This window comes from Salvelinus fontinalis, chromosome 31, assembly GCF_029448725.1.
Source record: "Salvelinus fontinalis isolate EN_2023a chromosome 31, ASM2944872v1, whole genome shotgun sequence".
Lineage (NCBI taxonomy): Eukaryota > Metazoa > Chordata > Actinopteri > Salmoniformes > Salmonidae > Salvelinus > Salvelinus fontinalis.
The window spans coordinates 17,249,197-17,267,500 of NC_074695.1; the positions used below are offsets into that span (position 1 = coordinate 17,249,197).

The following is an 18,304-nucleotide window of genomic DNA, read 5'->3' on the forward strand; positions in this document are numbered from 1 at the left end:
CACTCACGAGCACTCACAAGCAACGACACTGATTGGTAAATCAACTGATCTGGCCAATCAAGTGCCTATCTGGTCTGTATCACCGCGAGGGGTGAAAGCTGAGCGTCAAAATACGTGTTCACTTTTGCCAAACTCTGTCTGAATTGACGCACCATATCGGAATTTATTTACCGCCCATATTCACTGGAAGTATCTTATATAATAATGAGAACATGTTTCTGCGTCAAGTCAATCTGCCACTTTAAAAAGGCTTCTTATTAGAGAGAAATGTAAAGTAATCGTGGTACTAAAACTTGGACCTATAACTGTAGACTTGAGTCTCGAGTCTTATGACGATCAGTCTTGAAGTTATAATTTGTTGAAATAGTTTTACCTTTCCCCAAAAAAGTATCGAACGAGTTGAGGACTTCTTGAGGATTAAACCGACCTGCTCTACTGTATTCCTGGTCATGATTATTATTGGGTTGGTTTTAGGTATGGACCGTTTGCAGGTGTCCGTTCTGTGTATTGTAATTCTATCATGTCTACAGCCCACGTCGTCTCAAACGCAGGAACGTAAGTGATTTTATGAATTTTGATATGTGTCAATAAATCAACTACAAACTTTGCATATATACAGTGCATTCGGAAAGTATTTCCGACCCCTTGACTTTTTCCACATTTTTTACGTTACAGCCGTATTCTAAAATTGATTAAATAAAAATGTTCCTCATCAATCTATGCACAATACACCATAATGACAAAGCGAAGATATTTTGGCAAATTTATAAATATAAAAAAACTGAAATACCTTGTTTACACAAGTATTCAGACCCTTTGCTATGAGACTCGAAATTCAGCTCAGGTGCATCCTGTTTCCATTGATCAACCTTGAGATGTTTCTACAACTTGATTGGAGTCCACCTGTGGTAAATTCAATTGATTGGACATGATTTGGAAAGGCACACACCTGTCTATATTAAGGTCCCACAGTTGACAGAGCAAAAACCAAGCCATGAGATTGAAGAAATTGTCCGTAGAGCTCTGAGACAGAATTGTTTCGAGGCACGATCTGGGGAAGTGTACCAAAACATTTCTGCAGCATTGAAGGTCTCCAAGAACACAGTGGCCTCCATCATTCTTAAATAGAAGAAGTTTGGAATCACCAAGACTTCCTAGAGCTGGTCACCCGGCCAAACTGAGCAATCGGGGGAGAAGGGCCTTGATCAGGGAGGTGACCAAGAACCCAATGGTCACTTTGACAGAGCTCCAGGGTTCCTCTGTGAAGATGGGAGAACCTTCCAGAAGGACAACCATCTCTGCAGAACTCCACCAATCAGGCCTTTATGGTAGAGTGGCCAGATGGAAACCATGCGTAAGTAAAAGGCACATGACAGCTCGTTTGGAGTTTACCAAAAGGCACCTAAAAACTCTCAGAACATGAGAAACAAGATTGAAATCTTTGGCCTGAATGCGAAGCGTCACGCCTGGAGGAAATCTGGCACCATCCCTACGATGAATCATGGTGGTGGAAACATCATGCTGTGGGGATATTTTTCAGCGGCATGGACTGGGAGGCTGGTCAGGATCGAGGGAAAGATGAACGGAGCAAAGTACGGAGAAATCCTTGATGAAAACATGCTCCAGAGCGCTCAGGACCTCAGACTGGGGCGAAGGTTCACCTTCTAACAGGACAACGACCCTAAGCATACAGCCAAGACAACGCAGGAGTGGCTTTGGGACAAGTCTCTGAATGTCCTTGAGTGGCTCAGCCAGAGCCCGGACTTGAACCCGATTGAACATCTCTGGAGAGACCTGAAAATAGCTGTGCAGCGACGCTCCCCATCCAACCTGACAGAGCTTGAGAGGATCTGCAGAGAAGAATGGGAGAAACTCCCCAAATACAGGTGTGCCAAGCTTGTAGCGTCATACCCAAGAAGAATCGAAGCTGTAATCGCTGCCCAAGGTGCTTCAACATAGTCCTGAGTAAAGGGTCTGAATACTTAAGTAAATGTGATATTTCAGTTTTTGGTTGTTTAAAAAAAAATCTAAAAACCTGTTTTTGCTTTGTCATTATGGGGTATTGTGCATAGATTGATTTGGGGGGAAATGATTGAATTCATTTTAGAATAAGGCTGTAACGTAACAAAATGTGGAAAAGGTGAAGGGGTCTGAATACTTTCCGAATACGCTGTAGTCGTAAACCAGAAGATCAATTCAATGTGTATTGGCTGTAGCCGGCAGGCTACATTATTTTCGTAATCAGGCATCACTTTACATTTTGTGTTGATAATCAAATTCATTGTTTTTATTATTTTCACTGCTGATGACACACACACACACACACACACACAGAGAGAGAGAAAGTCTGTTTCTCAAGAGGTTTTTTTCCTGTTCCCGTATTTCACAGTAAAAGCCCCTCCTGGTCTCGTTGACTGTAGAGGAATCGCCAGTTTGCTCTCTGAGTCACAGTGGATATAGCAGAGCAGCAGAGCAGGTAGACCACACCAAAGCACAGCTGACAGCCCAGCAACACTACTAGTAGAAAACCAGGGGTCAGGGATCAGCCAAGACTTTTGTCATGTTGTTATGTTCTGGTTGGTTGAATGGAACTCACTGTGGGACAAAAACTTTTAGACTCAATAAAGGTAGACAATGTCCAATTGTGTGTAAACTAGACTCTGACATGTGTAGGCTATAAAAATGTACGCTCTATATGCCCCATTGACTGGTCTTGGCTGTGAATGTTTCTCAATCATTAACCAAGCCCCTCTATATCCTTCTTTCTTTCTTTCTTTCTTTCTTTCTTTCTTTCTTTCTTTCTTTCTTTCTTTCTTTCTTTCTTTCTTTCTTTCTTTCTTTCTTTCTTCCCTGTTCTTGTTCTCTCTCTCTCTATTCTGTCGCTCCCGTCTCTCTCTCTCTCTCTCTCTCTCTCTCTCTCTCTCTCTCTCTCTCTCTCTCTCTCTCTCTCTCTCTCTCTCTCTCTCTCTCTAATATATATATATATATAATCTCTATCCTTCTCTCCCCTATATCTCTATTCTGTCTCTCCCCTCTCTCTGTCTCGCTCTCGCCAGCTCCCCCATTCCCTCTATCTCAGAGATAAAATAGTTCCTCTGTTCTTCTTTCAGAAGAGAGGACTTTGCTACACACATTACCAAGCTGTAATCGGCCTCTGTAATAAACCGCTGTAATCAGCCTCTCTGATTTGGGCTCCCAAGTGGCGCAGCAGTCTAAGACACTACATCTCAGTGCTAGAGGCGTCACTACAGACACCCTGGTTTGAATCCAGGCTGTATCACAACTGGCCGTGATTGGGAGTCCCATAGGGCGGTGCACAATTGGCCCCGCGTCGTCCGGGTTTGGCCGGTGTAAGCCGTCATTGTAAATAAGAATTTGTTCTTATCTGACATGCCTAGTTAAATAAAGAGAGCTCATATCCTGTGTGCTGGAGAGATACGTGACTAGGAGGTTATTGCCCCTGTTAACGACACTGGAGGTCAATTGTCCCATTCAAATGAATGTCTCTAGTGTTAAGTCTGTCGCTTTGAGTGACTGTTGGCTGTTGTTTACTATTAAAGAGCTCCGAGTTGGGTGTATATTTGGGAGTAGTTTCTGTATTTTGAATGTTGGAATAGAGTAGTTAGAAACATGACATCCCAATTCTCTGGTAGATAAGTGATCATTTCAGTGGAGCATTCTTAGATGCTTTCACTAAATTAGATTTGTGTGTGTGTAGCGGACATGAGTTGGTCATGGTCCCGTGATGAGGAAGCCCCGCCTGCGAACTTCCAAACCCTTGGCCCAAGTGGGAATATTGTCTTGGTCTAACGGTCTAACGTTGGTTGCTCCCAAGGGAGACCCGGGTTCATTTCCTGCGTGTTCTGCGTGGGTATATGTCACTTCCTGGGAGACCCGGGTTCATATCCTGCGTGTTCTGCGTGGGTATATGTCACTTCCTGGAAGACCCGGGTTCATATCCTGCGTGTTGTCTGCGTGGGTATATGTTACTTCCTGGGAGACCCGGGTTCATATCTGCGTGGGTATATGTCACTTCCTGGAAGACCCGGGTTCATATCCTGCGTATTGTCTGCGTGGGTATATGTTACTTCCTGGGAGACCCGGGTTCATATCTGCGTGGGTATATGTTACTTCCTGGGAGACCCGGGTTCATGTCCTGCGTGTTGTCTGCGTGGGTATATGTTACTTCCTGGGAGACCCTGTATGTGTATGTATGTGTGTGTATGTGTGTATGTATGTATGTATGTATGTATGTATGTGTGTGTGTGTGTGTGTGTGTGTGTGTGTGTGTGTGTGTGTGTGTGTGTGTGTGTGTGTGTGTGTGTTAACTCTGACACCATTCACATGCTACTGGTAAGAAGAGAAAGGAAGAAACTCAAGTTCCGCTTCAAACACATAATGTTTTCCCATTAAATTGTGAGTTATTCAAACAACAGAGACAGTTGTAACGACTAATGTATAAATGAGGAAGAATGTTTTTATTTAATTGTGTCCAATCACGCAAGCAAATGCTGGAGTTGAATAGGTGGAGATTTACATTAGAGTAGTTTCCCCTGCTGGAGTTGAATAGGTGGAGATTTACATTAGAGTAGTTTCCCCTGCTGGAGTTGAATAGGTGGAGATTTACATTAGAGTAGTTTCCCCTGCTGGAGTTGAATAGGTGGAGATTTACATTAGAGTAGTTTCCCCTGCTGGAGTTGAATAGGTGGAGATTTACATTAGAGTAGTTTCCCATGCTGGAGTTGAATAGGTGGAGATTTACATTAGAGTAGTTGCCCCTGCTGGAGTTGAATAGGTGGAGATTTACATTAGAGTAGTTGCCCCTGCTGGAGTTGAATAGGTATGGAATATAATGTATATTTACATTAGAGTAGTTTCCCCTGCTGGAGTTGAATAGGTATGGAATAGAATGGAGATTTACATTAGAGTAGTTTCCCCTGCTGTTTCGCCGATTAGTGACTAAATGCACAGTGTGAATGCAGCTCATTCTCAGTCATTTCAGTATTTTGCAGATGTGCAGGAACAGGAAATGCTGTCTGTGCATTTTGATCCAGCGTGGATCCATTGGAAGGGCCTCCCTTAACTCATACAGTAGCTGCACATGCACAATGAATGTGTATAGCCTGTACAGTATAGAGACTGAAATGGGACTGCTGTAGAAGTGGTCAGTAAGAGATGGTGTAGATGTCTCCCTCCTGCCTCCAGCTCACCTCCCTCCCCTGTCCAGACTGGAGTTCTCTGTTCACACATGGCCTATTGTCTCACTGCCATGATCTCAGCATTGTGGGCCCTCTATCTCTCTCTCTCTCACACACACACACGCACACACGCACGCACGCACGCACGCACACACACACACACACACACACACACACACGCACACACACACACACACACGCACACACACAGTCACACAGAGGCACACACACACACAGAAGCACTGTCTGTCACTGCATCGATGGAACACACTGTCCACATTGATAGCTCAGACCATTACAATGCTATTATTTGTCTGGTAAGACCTTGTTCCCCCATCCCCACCTCTATCAGCCTCAGGCCTGGTCCATGCAGAGGGGTTATGGCCTGCACCGTTTCAAACACAGCTTCAGACATATTAATAGACATATCAACAGACATATCAACAGACTTATCAACAGACATATCAACAGACTTATCAACAGACATATTAACAGACTTACCAACACACATATAAACAGACATATCAACAGATATATCAACCGAGTTATTAACAGACATATCAACAGACATACCAACAGACATATCAACAGACATATTAACAGACATATCAACAGACTTATTAACAGACATACCAACAGACATATTAACAGACATATCAACAGACATATCAACAGACTTATTAACAGACATATTAACAGACATACCAACAGACTTATTAAATTATGGCTGCAAGCCCGATGTCGGTACACTTATGACAACAGCCAGCTCAAGTGCAGGGCGTGAAATTCAAAATATATATTTTTTAAATATTTAACTTTCACACATTAACAAGTCCAATACAGCAAATGAAAGGTACACATCTTGTGAATCCAGCGAACATGTCCGATTTTTAAAATGTTTTACATCAAAAACAGCACGTATATTTATGTTAGCTCACCACCAAATACAAAAAAAGGACAGACATTTTTCACAGCACAGGTAGCATGCACAAAGCCAACCTAACTAACCAAGAACCAACCAAACTAACCAACAAACAACTTCATCAGATGACAGTCTTATAACATGTTATACAATAAATCTATGTTTTGTTCGAAAAATGTGCATATTTCAGGTATAAATCATAGTTTACATTGCAGCTACAATCAGAAATTGCACCGAAAGCAGACAGAATAATTACAGACACCAACGTCAAATACCTAATTACTCATCATAAAACATTTCTGAAAAATACATAGTGTACAGCAAATGAAAGACAGGAATCCTGTGATTCCAGCCAATATTTCCGATTTATTAAGTGTTTTACAGCGAAAACACAATATAGCGTTATATTAGCTTACCACAATAGCCAGAAAGACAAGCCATTTCCCAGCAGTAAAAGTTAGCGATCGTAACAAACCAGTAAAAGATATATAATTTTTGACTAACCTTGATATTCTTTATCAGATGACAGTCCTATAACATCAGGTTATACATACACTTATGTTTTGTTCGAAAATGTGCATATTTAGAGCTGAAATCAGTGGTTATACATGTTGCTATCGTAGCTACTTTTTCCACAACGTCTAAACAGCAACGATATTTTTCTGACACTTTTTCTGACCCACATATTCTGACCAAATAGCTATTCATAAACATAACTAAAAAATACATGTTGTATAGGAAATGATAGATCCATTAGTTCCTAATGAAATTGCAGTTTTAGAATTCAAAAAAATAACTTCATTACGACATCCAGCTTCGGTATAGCTGAGTACCCCAAAGTTGGGCGCCAGCGACTAGTTCACATGCACGACAGATATATGAAATAGCATCATAAAATGTTTCTTACTTTTGGTGATCTTCCATCAGAATGTTGGACAAGGTGTCCTTTGTCAAGAACAATCGTTGTTTGGATTTAGAACGTCCATTTTCCCTCTCGATTTAGCAAGTGCACTAGCCAAGTGGCTCGAAGCTCTCCTTGTCAACAAACGGAAGAGAACGGAACACGGCAAAACTCCCGAAAAATTTTCAATAATCTGATGAAACTATATTGAACAAACATACTTTACGATGATATGGTCACATGTATCAAATAAAATCAAAGCCGGAGATATTAGTCGCCTATAACGGCAGCTAAACAGAAGGCAAATCCAAGTACCCCTTCGCGCTCTCCAGAAAACAGGAAATGGGCGGACACGTCATACAAAGAGCTTGTATTCCACTTCAGACCAAGATAAACACTAAATTTCTTCTCTCACCGCCTCTTGACATCCAGGGGAAGGTGTATGAAGTGCACGTATACTAATACGTATCATGCCCATGTATAGGCAGGAAGTAGAACAGTCTCGATTTCAGACTTTCCACTTCCTGGTCAGGAAGTTTGTGCCAAATGAGTTCTGTTTGACTCACAGATATAATTCAAACGGTTTTAGAAACTAGAGAGTGTTTTCTATCCAATAGTAATAATAATATGCATATTGTACGAGCAAGAATTGAGTATGAGGCCGTTTGAAATGGGCACCTTTTATCAGAGCTACTCAATACATACCAACAGACATATCAACAGACTTATTAACAGACATACCAACAGACATATTAACAGACATAACATTTAAACACAGCAACAGACATATCAACAGCATCCCATGTCAACAGACTCATCACTGCAGTCACACATACCATCACACCACTATATGAGTCCAACTAGCTAGGTTGTTTTGTTGAAGCTCTTACTCCATACCAGTGCACTCCTTGCCTGAGGTACACTGGTCTCTCTGTTGGTTGGTTGATTGAACAACACTGACAATAAACCTTCTTTCTTCTCCTCTCCTTCCTGTGTGTGTGTGTCAGTGGTGTGTACTGGTACCCAGAATGGGCTGAGCTCCACAGGATCCCAGGAGAACCAGTACAACCTGATCAAGAACCGCTACACAGGCTGTGAGATCATCATGGGTAACCTGGAGATCACCCAGATAGAGACTGACTGGGACTTCAGCTTCCTAGGGGTGAGACGGAGACACCATTTTTTATTAGAAGATCTCTTGTTGTTGTTGTTTTTCTTCTTCTTCTACTTCTTCTACTTCTTTCCTTCCATGAGACATGTTCATGAGGCCTCCTCTGGTAATGGAGGTAGTCTGGCAATGTGACTGTGTTTCAAGACGATCAGAGAGGTGACAGGGTACATCCTGTCTCTGTCCCTCCAGACCATCAAATAGGTAACAGGATACATCCTGTCTCTAACCTGTTTGTCTAATTGTACTGTTACAGTAACAGTAGTATCTCATCTGTAATCTGATGAACTCTGTAACTCTGTCTCTGTCCCTCTAGACCATCAGAGAGGTAACGGGCTACATCCTAATCGCCATGAACCACTTCAGACGTCTGCCTCTGGAACAGCTGCGCGTGATCAGGGGCAACACCCTGTACGACAGAGGGTTCGCCCTCTCTGTCTTCTTCAACTACCCCAAGGAGGGCTCCAATGGCCTGCAGCACCTGGGACTCACATACCTCACTGGTGAGTGGAGGAAAGGAGGAGGAGGGAGGGAGACAGGAGAGTACAGAAGGAAAGAAGAGAGGAGGGAAGGAGTGGGAGATATGGAGAAAGGGAGAAGGAAAGAGGAGAGGAGAGAAGGAGGGATAGTGGTAGTCAGGAGTGGTTAACCCCCTGGAGTCCATTGACTCACCGCTGCGTCAATCTAAGTTACATAACAAAGAAATTACCCATCAAAATCTGTCAGTTTAAACTAGAGATATCTGGGTTGGATGAGTCTCAATCCACCATATCTGTCAGTTTAAACTAGAGATATCTGGGTTGGATGAGTCTCAATCCACCATATCCGTCAGTTTAAACTAGAGATATCTGGGTTGGATGCGTCTCAATCCACCATATCCGTCAGTTTAAACTAGAGATATCTGGGTTGGATGCGTCTCAATCCACCATATCCGTCAGTTTAAACTAGAGATATCTGGGTTGGATGCGTCTCAATCCACCATATCCGTCAGTTTAAACTAGAGATATCTGGGTTGGATGAGTCTCAATCCACCATATCCGTCAGTTTAAACTAGAGATATCTGGGTTGGATGCGTCTCAATCCACCATATCCGTCAGTTTAAACTAGAGATATCTGGGTTGGATGAGTCTCAATCCACCATATCCGTCAGTTTAAACTAGAGATATCTGGGTTGGATGAGTCTCAATCCACCATATCCGTCAGTTTAAACTAGAGATATCTGGGTTGGATGAGTCTCAATCCACCATATCCGTCAGTTTAAACTAGAGATATCTGGGTTGGATGAGTCTCAATCCACCATATCCGTCAGTTTAAACTAGAGATATCTGGGAGGTTTTGCATTGGATGCGTCTCAATCCACCACATCCGTCAGTGTAGCACTTCCGCATCTGCAGTGAAAGGTGGCAGATCTAGAGCGGTGTTTGTCAGACCATGAGACATCCTGAAAATAGGTCTTCTTACGTAAACTTCTGTAGCATCCAAACGGTTTGACGGTTTGAATGGAAGTATGAAGGTAGGTTTGTGCCACACAAAAAGGGATTAAATATGTATAAAAAAGGACAGATTTAGTGCAGACACTTCAAAACCTTGTTTCCTATGATTGATTTTTTGACTGTCCCTTTTGCCATTTACTGGATGAATGTGTTATTCATTGCTTTTCTATGGGCTTTAGTAGTAAAGGCCAAAATCTATATCCCCCCTGCACCTTGGGTCAAAGAGAGAGCCAGGCGGAGCCAGGCTCCAGCACCTTATGGGTCCAAAAAGGAGTAGGATAGGAAGGAGGATAAAAGTACTAACCCTAACCCTAACCCTGGCTTCATGTCCTCAACTTGGTTCAACCCCAACCCCAACCCTGGCTTCATGTCCTCAACTTGGTTCAACCCCAACCCCAACCCTGGCTTCATGTCCTCAACTTGGTTCAACCCCAACCCTAACCCCAACCCAACCCTGGCTTCATGTCCTCAACTTGGTTCAACCCCAATCCCAACCCTGGCTTCATGTCCTCAACTTGGTTCAACCCCAACCCTAACCCCAACCCAACCCTGGCTTCATGTCCTCAACTTGGTTCAACCCCAACCCCAACCCCAACCCCAACCCAACCCTGGCTTCATGTCCTCAACTTGGTTCAACCCCAACCCTAACCCTGGCTTCATGTCCTCAACTTGGTTCAACCCCAACCCTAACCCTGGCTTCATGTCCTCAATTTGGTTCAACCCCAACCCTAGCCATCTCTAGCCATAACCCTAATCCTAGCCATAACCCTAACCTTAATCCTAGCCATTACCCTAATCCTAACCCTAATCATAACCATAACCCTAATCCTAGCCATAACCCTAATCATAGCCATAACCCTAACCTTAATCCTAGCCATTACCCTAATCCTGACCATAACCCTAATCCTAGCCATTACCCTAATCCTAGCTATAACCCTAATCTTAGCCATAACCCTAATCCTAGCCATAACCCTAATCCTAGCCATAACCCTAATCTTAGCCATAACCCTAATCCTAGCCATAACCCTAATCCTGACCATAACCCTAACCCTAATCCTAGCCATAACCCTAATCTTAGCCATAACCCTAATCCTAGCCATAACCCTAATCCTAGCCATAACCCTAATCTTAGCCATAACCCTAACCCTAATCCTGACCATAACCCTAATCTTAGCCATAACCCTAATCCTAGTCATAACCCTAATTTTAGCCATAACCCTAATCTTAGCCATAACCCTAATCCTAGCCATAAACATAAATTTAGCCATAACCCTAATCCTAGCCATAAACATAAATTTAGCCATAACCCTAACCTTGATTTTAGAGAGAGAACTAAAAGAGGACATCTGAAATGAGGAAAAGCTACAGAGACGTAGGAGAGATGAGAGAGAGAACAGAGGTGAAGAGATGCCAGACACGGAGGACACATTGTGTGGGTGGCAGGAGCCAGGAATCTCTGGTGATTACTGTAAAACACCACACCCTCAGTGTGCAGACAGGTGTGTAATGGAACATGGCAGGAGAGGGGGGTTGGGGGTGAGAAGGAGGAGTGAAGGGGAATTGATGGTAAAGACCTGACTAATGACTTTATTGTTAAAGCAGAACTTCAAGTATTCCCAACAACACTGGGTTTCACCTGTAGTTTGCGGTGTGTTTCCGTGTGTTTGTGTACCTGCCTCATATGTCACAACCCCTCCAACCTCCAAGGAGAGGTTCTGGGAGCAGCTCCTCCCTACATGCTCCAGCATGTCGTGGTTATTGTTTAATGAAAGGGGAGTCTAACTGGAACTGTCTTAGTGTAACACAGATTTGTTCTTCCTCTCTCACAGTCTCTCTGTCTCTGTCTCCCTATCTATCTCAATTTCAATTTAAGGGGCTTTATTGACATGGGAAACATATGTTTACATTGCCAAAGCAAGTGAAATAGATAACAAACGTTTTTTATTTTTATTTTTATTTTTAACTTTAAACATTACACTTACAAAAGTTCCAAAATAATAAAAACATTTCAAATGTCATATTATGTAATATACAGTTGTTGTGTCTTTGACTATGCCAGATTAATTGCTATGACATGCTATTCTATAAAATAATTTCTCCGTAATTAATATTACCTGATTGAACTAATCATGTAAATATTAATTAACTAGAGAGGGACACCACGAAATAATATTTATAGAGCTGTTATCTTTCGAATAAACTCTTAGATTTTGTAATATTTTACTAAATAGCCGTCACATTAATCGTCATTATATTCAGTCTCATCTGAAAGTTGTAAGTCCTTGATTATCTGCAAGAATCCTGGCTAACAAGATGAATCAGCAATACAAAATTGGGTTTAATTATTTATTTACTAAATACCTAACCAATCACACAGAATCACACATATACAATTAGATCATAACTTGATCACAAATTACGTCATACAGAAAACGTCCCTAGCGGGCGGAATAGATATGACAGCTTGTTACACAAAGGGAATGGGCTGAGTCTTAGTGAAAGAGCGGGAGATTCGGAACAGGGCAAAAGCTGTGCTCTCGTAAATCAGTATCTGATGCATTCTAAATTACCGCCCATTTGAGAAAGAAAATGCAATACATATTTACTCTGAGCTGCGCTTCAGTAGGTTGGTGGTAGATGGAAGAACGTATCGCCAACCCGAGTCCTCTGTCCTTTGGAGAATGTCTCTGGTTGTCACGGGATACTTTGTAGTAACGTTGTGTGTGGAAGACGGGATACTCGGACTGTCCTTCCTAACCTGCGTTTGTAGCAGCTGTTGCCAACTCAACGGCTAGGAGATATCACTTCTGTAGTGAACACGAGTTCAAAGTTCATACCATTCACAATCAAAGTCCATGCTGATGTTTGCTTCATCTATAGTGATTATCTGAACCATTCTGACCCTGGATCGTCATCCTAGAGTACCCGGAACAGGAAGTTATATTCTTGTCTATGGCTTTATATAGTGGAGGGAGAGGGGTGTGTCTGAAAAGTCTATTACCCAGGTCTCTTCACAGGGGCGGGCCCCTGGTTGAGCAGAAGCCAAATTTATGAAAACAGATCTCTCATTTGGAAGGTAAAATTACATTTCACCTCTTCACAAACGATGTCATATTCAAACATTTGAATTAAACAACAATTCCATGTGAATCCGATACCTCTGACGTTTAGACTTTTCACAGTAGCGTTTATGTCATTCTATCATTGATGAGAATGTGTCAGAGGGCAACCGAACTGACATAATATACCTTAAGTACCACCGCATATGTACAGTTGGTTGGATTACCAGAATATAGTTCATTTCCCCCAACTTCTGATGTTACCCAGAATCTCTATGTTAACCCATGGGTTTCCTTATGTCACATCAGTGATAGTGGGGGAGAGAGAAAAAGGGGGAAAGAGGTATTTATGACTGTCGTAAACCTACCCCCAACCCAACGTCATGACACAGTGTTGTAATGATGTGCAAAGTACAAAAGGGAAAATAAATAAACATAAATATAGATTTGATTTATAATAGTTTTTGTTCTTCACTGGTTGCCCTTTTCTTGTGGCAACAGGTCACAAATCTTGCTGCTGTGACTGCATACAGGTATTTCACCCAATAGATATGGGAGTTTAACAAAATTTATTTTAAAATTCTTTGTGGGTCTGTGTAATCTGAGAGAAATATGTGTCTCTAATATGGTCATACAGGAAGTGCAGCTCAGTTTCCACCTCATTTTGTCTGCCTTCGGTGGCCTTTCTCAATAGCAAGGCTATGCTCACTGAGTCTGTACATAGTAAAAGCTTTCCTTAAATTTGGGTCAGTCACGGTGGGTGGTCAGGTATTCTGCAACTGTGTAGTCTCTGTTTAGGGCCAAATAGCATTCTAGTTTGCTCAGTTTTTTTGTAAATTCTTTCCAATTTGTCAAGTAATTATCTTTTTGTTTTCTCGTGATTTGGTTGGGTCTAATTGTGTTTCTGTCCAGCTTGCTTAGGGGACTCTTCTCCAGGTTAGTTTCTCTGTAAATGATGGCTTTGTTATGGAAGGTTTGGGAATCGCTTCCTTTTAGGTGGTCGTAGAATTTAATGGCCCTTTTCTGGATTTTGATAATTAGCGGGTATCGGCCTAATTCTGCTCTGCATGCATTATTTGGTGTTTTACGTTGTACACAAAGGATTTTTTTTTTGCAGAATTCTACATGCAGAGTCTCAATGTGTTCTATAACTTTAGCCAGATCCTAATTGGTATGTCGAATTTTTTGTTCCTTTTGATGGTATAGAAGGCTCTTCTTGCCTTGTCTCTCAGATCGTTCACAGCTTTGTGGAAGTTACCTGTGGCGCTGATGTTTCCGAAGGTATGTATAGTTTTTTGTGGGCACTCGGGCCCACTAGATGGAATTTGAGTTTGTGGTCCTGGCAACTGGACCTTTTTTGGAACACCATTATTTTTGTCTTATTGAGATTTACTGTCAGGGCCCACGTCTGACAGAATCTGTGCAGAAGATCTAGGTGCTGCTGTAGGCCCTCCATGGCTGGGGACAGAAGCACCAGATCATCAGCAAACAGTAGACATTTGACTTCAGATTCTAGTAGAGTGAGGCCAGGTGCTGCAGACTGTTCTAGTGCCCTCGCCAATTCGTTGTTATTTATGTTGAAGAGGGTGGAGTTTAAGCTGCACCCCTGTCTCACCCCCCGGCCCTGTGGAAAGAAATGTGTGTGTTTTTTGCCAATTTTAACCGCACATTTGTTGTTTGTGTACATGGATTTTATAATGTCGTATATTTTCCCCCCAACACCACTTTCCATCAATTTGTATAGCAGACCCTCATGCTAAATTGAGTCGAAAGCTTTTTGAAATCAACAAAGAAGACTTTGCCTTTGTTTTGGTTTGTTTGTCAATTAGGTTGTGCAGGGTAAATACGTGGTCTCTCGTACGGTCATTTGGTAAAAAGACAATTTGACATTTGCTCAGTACATTGTTTTTTTGCAGAGGAAATGTACGAGTCTGCTGTTAATGATAATGCAGAGGGTTTTCCCAAGGCTGCTGTTGACGGACCTCTGGCAGTCTCTATGGGGATACCACAGGGTTCAATTCTCGGGCCGTCTCTTTTCTCTGTATATATCAATGATGTCGCTCTTGCTGCGGGTGATACCCTGATCCACCTCTACGCAGACGACACCATTCTGTATACATCTGGCCCTTCTTTGGACACTGTGTTAACTAACCTCCAAACGAGCTTCAATGCCCTACAACACTCCTCCCGTGGCCTCCAACTGCTCTTAAACGCTAGCAAAACCAAATGCATGCTTTTTTTTTTTTTTTTTCTCCCCTTTTCTCCCCAATTTTCGTGGTATCCAATCGCTAGTAATTACTATCTTGTCTCATCGCTACAACTCCCGTACGGGCTCGGGAGAGACGAAGGTCGAAAGTCATGCGTCCTCCGAAGCACAACCCAACCAAGCCGCACTGCTTCTTTAACACAGCGCGCCTCCAACCCGGAAGCCAGCCGCACCAATGTGTCGGAGGAAACACCGTGCACCTGGCCCCCTTGGTTAGCACGCACTGCGCCCAGCCCGCCACAGGAGTCGCTGGAGCGCGATGAGACAAGGAAATCCCTACCGGCCAAACCCTCCCTTACCCGGACGACGCTAGCCCAATTGTGCGTCGCCCCACGGACCTCCCGGTCGCGGCCGGCTGCGACAGAGCCTGGGGGCGAACCCAGAGACTCTGGTGGCGCAGTTAGCACTGCGATGCAGTGCTCTAGACCACTGCGCCACCCGGGAGGCCCTTAAATGCATGCTTTTCAACCGTTTGCTAACCGCACCCGCCCGCCCGACTAGCATCACTACTCTGGACGGTTCTGACCTAGAATACGTAGACAACTACAAATACCTAGGTGTCTGGCTAGACTGTAAACTCTCCTTCCAGACTCATATCAAACATCTCCAATCCAAAATCAAATCTAGAATCGTCTTTCTATTTCGCAACAAAGCCTCCTTCACTCACGCCATCCGTTTTGTTACCAAAGCGCCTTACACCACCCACCACTGCGACCTACATATTTGTCGCCACACCCACTGGCTCCAGGTCATCTATAAGTCTATGCTAGGTAAAGCTCCGCCTTATCTCAGCTCACTGGTCACGATAACAACACCCACCGTGCTACGGGTAGTTCATTCTCTCCTGTAGTTCATTCTCTCTCTCTCTCTCTCTCTCTCTCTCTCTCTCTCTCGCTTTTCTGTCTCTCTCTCTCTCTCTCTCTCTCTCTCTCTCTCTCTCTCTCTCTCTCTCTCTCTCTCTCTCTCTCTCTCTCTCTCTCTCTCTCTCTCTCTCTCTCTCTCATCTACAGAGATTCTGGAGGGGGGTGTCCAGATCGTCAACAACAGGTTCCTGAGCTATGGTCCCTGGGTGAACTGGGATGACATTGTGAGGGACAAGGATAGAGCCAAGGCTCCCATTGACATCCAGTACAACGGCCAGAGAGGTCAGTGTCTGTCCACTACAACAGCTGGTTGGATTCCAGTTGAATTCCAGTTGAAATTCCAAACTCTGGCTAGACCATGAACTTTGACCTCTTTGACCTCTGTTCTTGGGTCAGCTATTGGCTGCTATATCTGACTGGTAATGGTGTTCCATGTGTGTAGGGCCTTGTCACCCTTCCTGTGGGGAGAACTGCTGGGGGTCTGGTGAAGAACACTGCCAGATCTGTGAGTTCTCTGCCTGCTTTTCATCTGGGTGTGATACCTCTCATTCTATCGCTTTCTTTTTCTCTCTCTCTCACCGTCTTGTCATATATTGTCACATGCTGTCCTACACTATCCTGTCACTGACCTCCCTCTCTGTACCCCTCAGTGACTAAGACGGTGTGCGCCCCTCAGTGTAATGGCCGCTGTTTTGGGACAAGCCCCAGGGACTGCTGTCACATAGAGTGTGCAGGGGGCTGCACTGCGTCTCAGGACATGGACTGCTTTGTGAGTGCTTTTCTGTCTTTCTTACAGAGAAGCTAGTCATTCAGAAAGGAGTAGTGATTTAACAGTAATTTAACCTTAATAGCTGAATAGAGAGTCCACAGCCGCGTCGTCACCATTATTACATATATCGGAACCTCATTTAATTGGCTACTTATTGAGTTATCAAGTCGTGGACGTATGTCAGAACACCTACTGTATGGCACGTGCAGCTTTGAGGCTTTGAACTGTGTAGCACAGTTCTGTACCAGCTGATGAAGTAGCTCATTTACAGTAAGAAAGCAAATATAGATTACTTCATGAGGAGGTTCATGATTCATTCTAAATTATATGTGTGTGTGTCTACCTTCCTACTCTCAGGCGTGCAGTCACTTCAACAACTCAGGCTCCTGTGTGCCCCAATGTCCCCAGACTCTGATCTACAACAAGCAGACGTTTCAGATGGAGACGAACCCCAACGCCAAGTATCAGTACGGATCCATCTGTGTCTCCCACTGCCCCAGTGAGTACCCTTGTGTGTGTGTTTTTATCTTTATTCTCATATTATTTTTCTCCTGTTCTCGTACTAAACTGGTATCTGGGTATTTTTCTTAACACTGAACCAGCCAAGTGACATCAAGAACATCCAAGCCACTCCATGGTTCTGAATTCATGTGAATAGATGCCTCTGTCTCTTCTTCTCCTCTGCCCTCTTTCCCCCATACAGCCCACTTCGTGGTGGACGGCAGCTCCTGTGTGAGTGGTTGTCCTCCAGACAAGAAGGAGGTGGAGAGGAGTGGTCAAAGGCAGTGTGAGCTCTGTGGAGGGCTGTGCCCTAAAGGTAATCCAACACAGTCAATACACTAACACACCCTGGCCCAATCCCAGATAGTCTCTCCTCGATTCCTCTCTCGTCGCCTACTTCTCAAGCCACGTTGGAGGTGAAGGTCTGAGGTCCCTCTGAGTTTTGAGAAGGACGAAAGGATGTGAGGATATTGAGAAATAGTCCCTGTAGTAGCTACATTCACTTTCAATGGTTGATTTATAGCTGTTAAATTAAGGTTGTTTGTGCAGGAATTGCATGCTGTTATTTTTGGTAGTTTGGACATGACTCATGATTAGAGAGTGGAATAACTGTTGAGTGATTCTTCATACACAAGCCTGCAAGGGTTGCCTGAGCACAGAGACAGATTTATTGATTGATTGATTGATTCCAAACTAGCCTGTGAGGGCACAGGTCCTGACCACAGACAGACGGTGGACTCCAGTAACATTGACAGCTTCATCAACTGCACCAAGATACAGGGCAGTCTGCACTTCCTGGGCACAGGGATCCTTGGGTAAGTGAGTTCATCGCACTGGAAGCGTTGTAGTTTGATTGCTGCATCACGTAGCATTATCAGTACATGAACAGTAGATGTGCTCTGTGTATTGTTCAGTGATGACTATAAGACGATCCCACCTCTGGACCCTAAGAAGCTGGAAGTCTTCCGCTCTGTGCAGGAGATAACAGGTGTGTGTTTGTGTGTTTGTGTGTGTGTGTGTGCCTTTAGAGGTCTGTTTTCCTCTTACCAATCTCAAACTTTGCTTTTTTCCCTCTCCTACAGTATGTTGCTTTGTTGTTATACAGTATAACCAGAAATTGAAATCACAGTTTGTCCACCTTCTTACAGTCAGAGTCTGTCCAGC

General features: G+C 43.5%; 1 protein-coding gene across 3 annotated transcripts in view; it reads left to right on the forward strand.

The window, feature by feature from the left end:
- LOC129829684 (receptor tyrosine-protein kinase erbB-3-like) overlaps positions 1-18,304 on the forward strand; it is a 40,248-nt gene continuing 21,944 nt past the window's right edge. The window contains exons 1-10 of one of the 3 annotated variants that reach the window (XM_055891539.1): positions 1-555; positions 8,029-8,183; positions 8,506-8,692; positions 16,018-16,152; positions 16,313-16,375; positions 16,521-16,639; positions 16,997-17,138; positions 17,343-17,456; positions 17,838-17,955; positions 18,055-18,128. In XM_055891539.1, coding sequence (XP_055747514.1) covers positions 450-555; positions 8,029-8,183; positions 8,506-8,692; positions 16,018-16,152; positions 16,313-16,375; positions 16,521-16,639; positions 16,997-17,138; positions 17,343-17,456; positions 17,838-17,955; positions 18,055-18,128 — 1,213 coding nt within the window. In that variant the 5' untranslated portion in view covers positions 1-449. Of the gene's footprint in view, positions 556-609; positions 2,477-8,028; positions 8,394-8,505; positions 8,693-16,017; positions 16,153-16,312; positions 16,376-16,520; positions 16,640-16,996; positions 17,139-17,342; positions 17,457-17,837; positions 17,956-18,054; positions 18,129-18,304 lie in introns of those variants that run through there. The other 2 variants (XM_055891541.1, XM_055891540.1) reach the window with 2 other exon arrangements.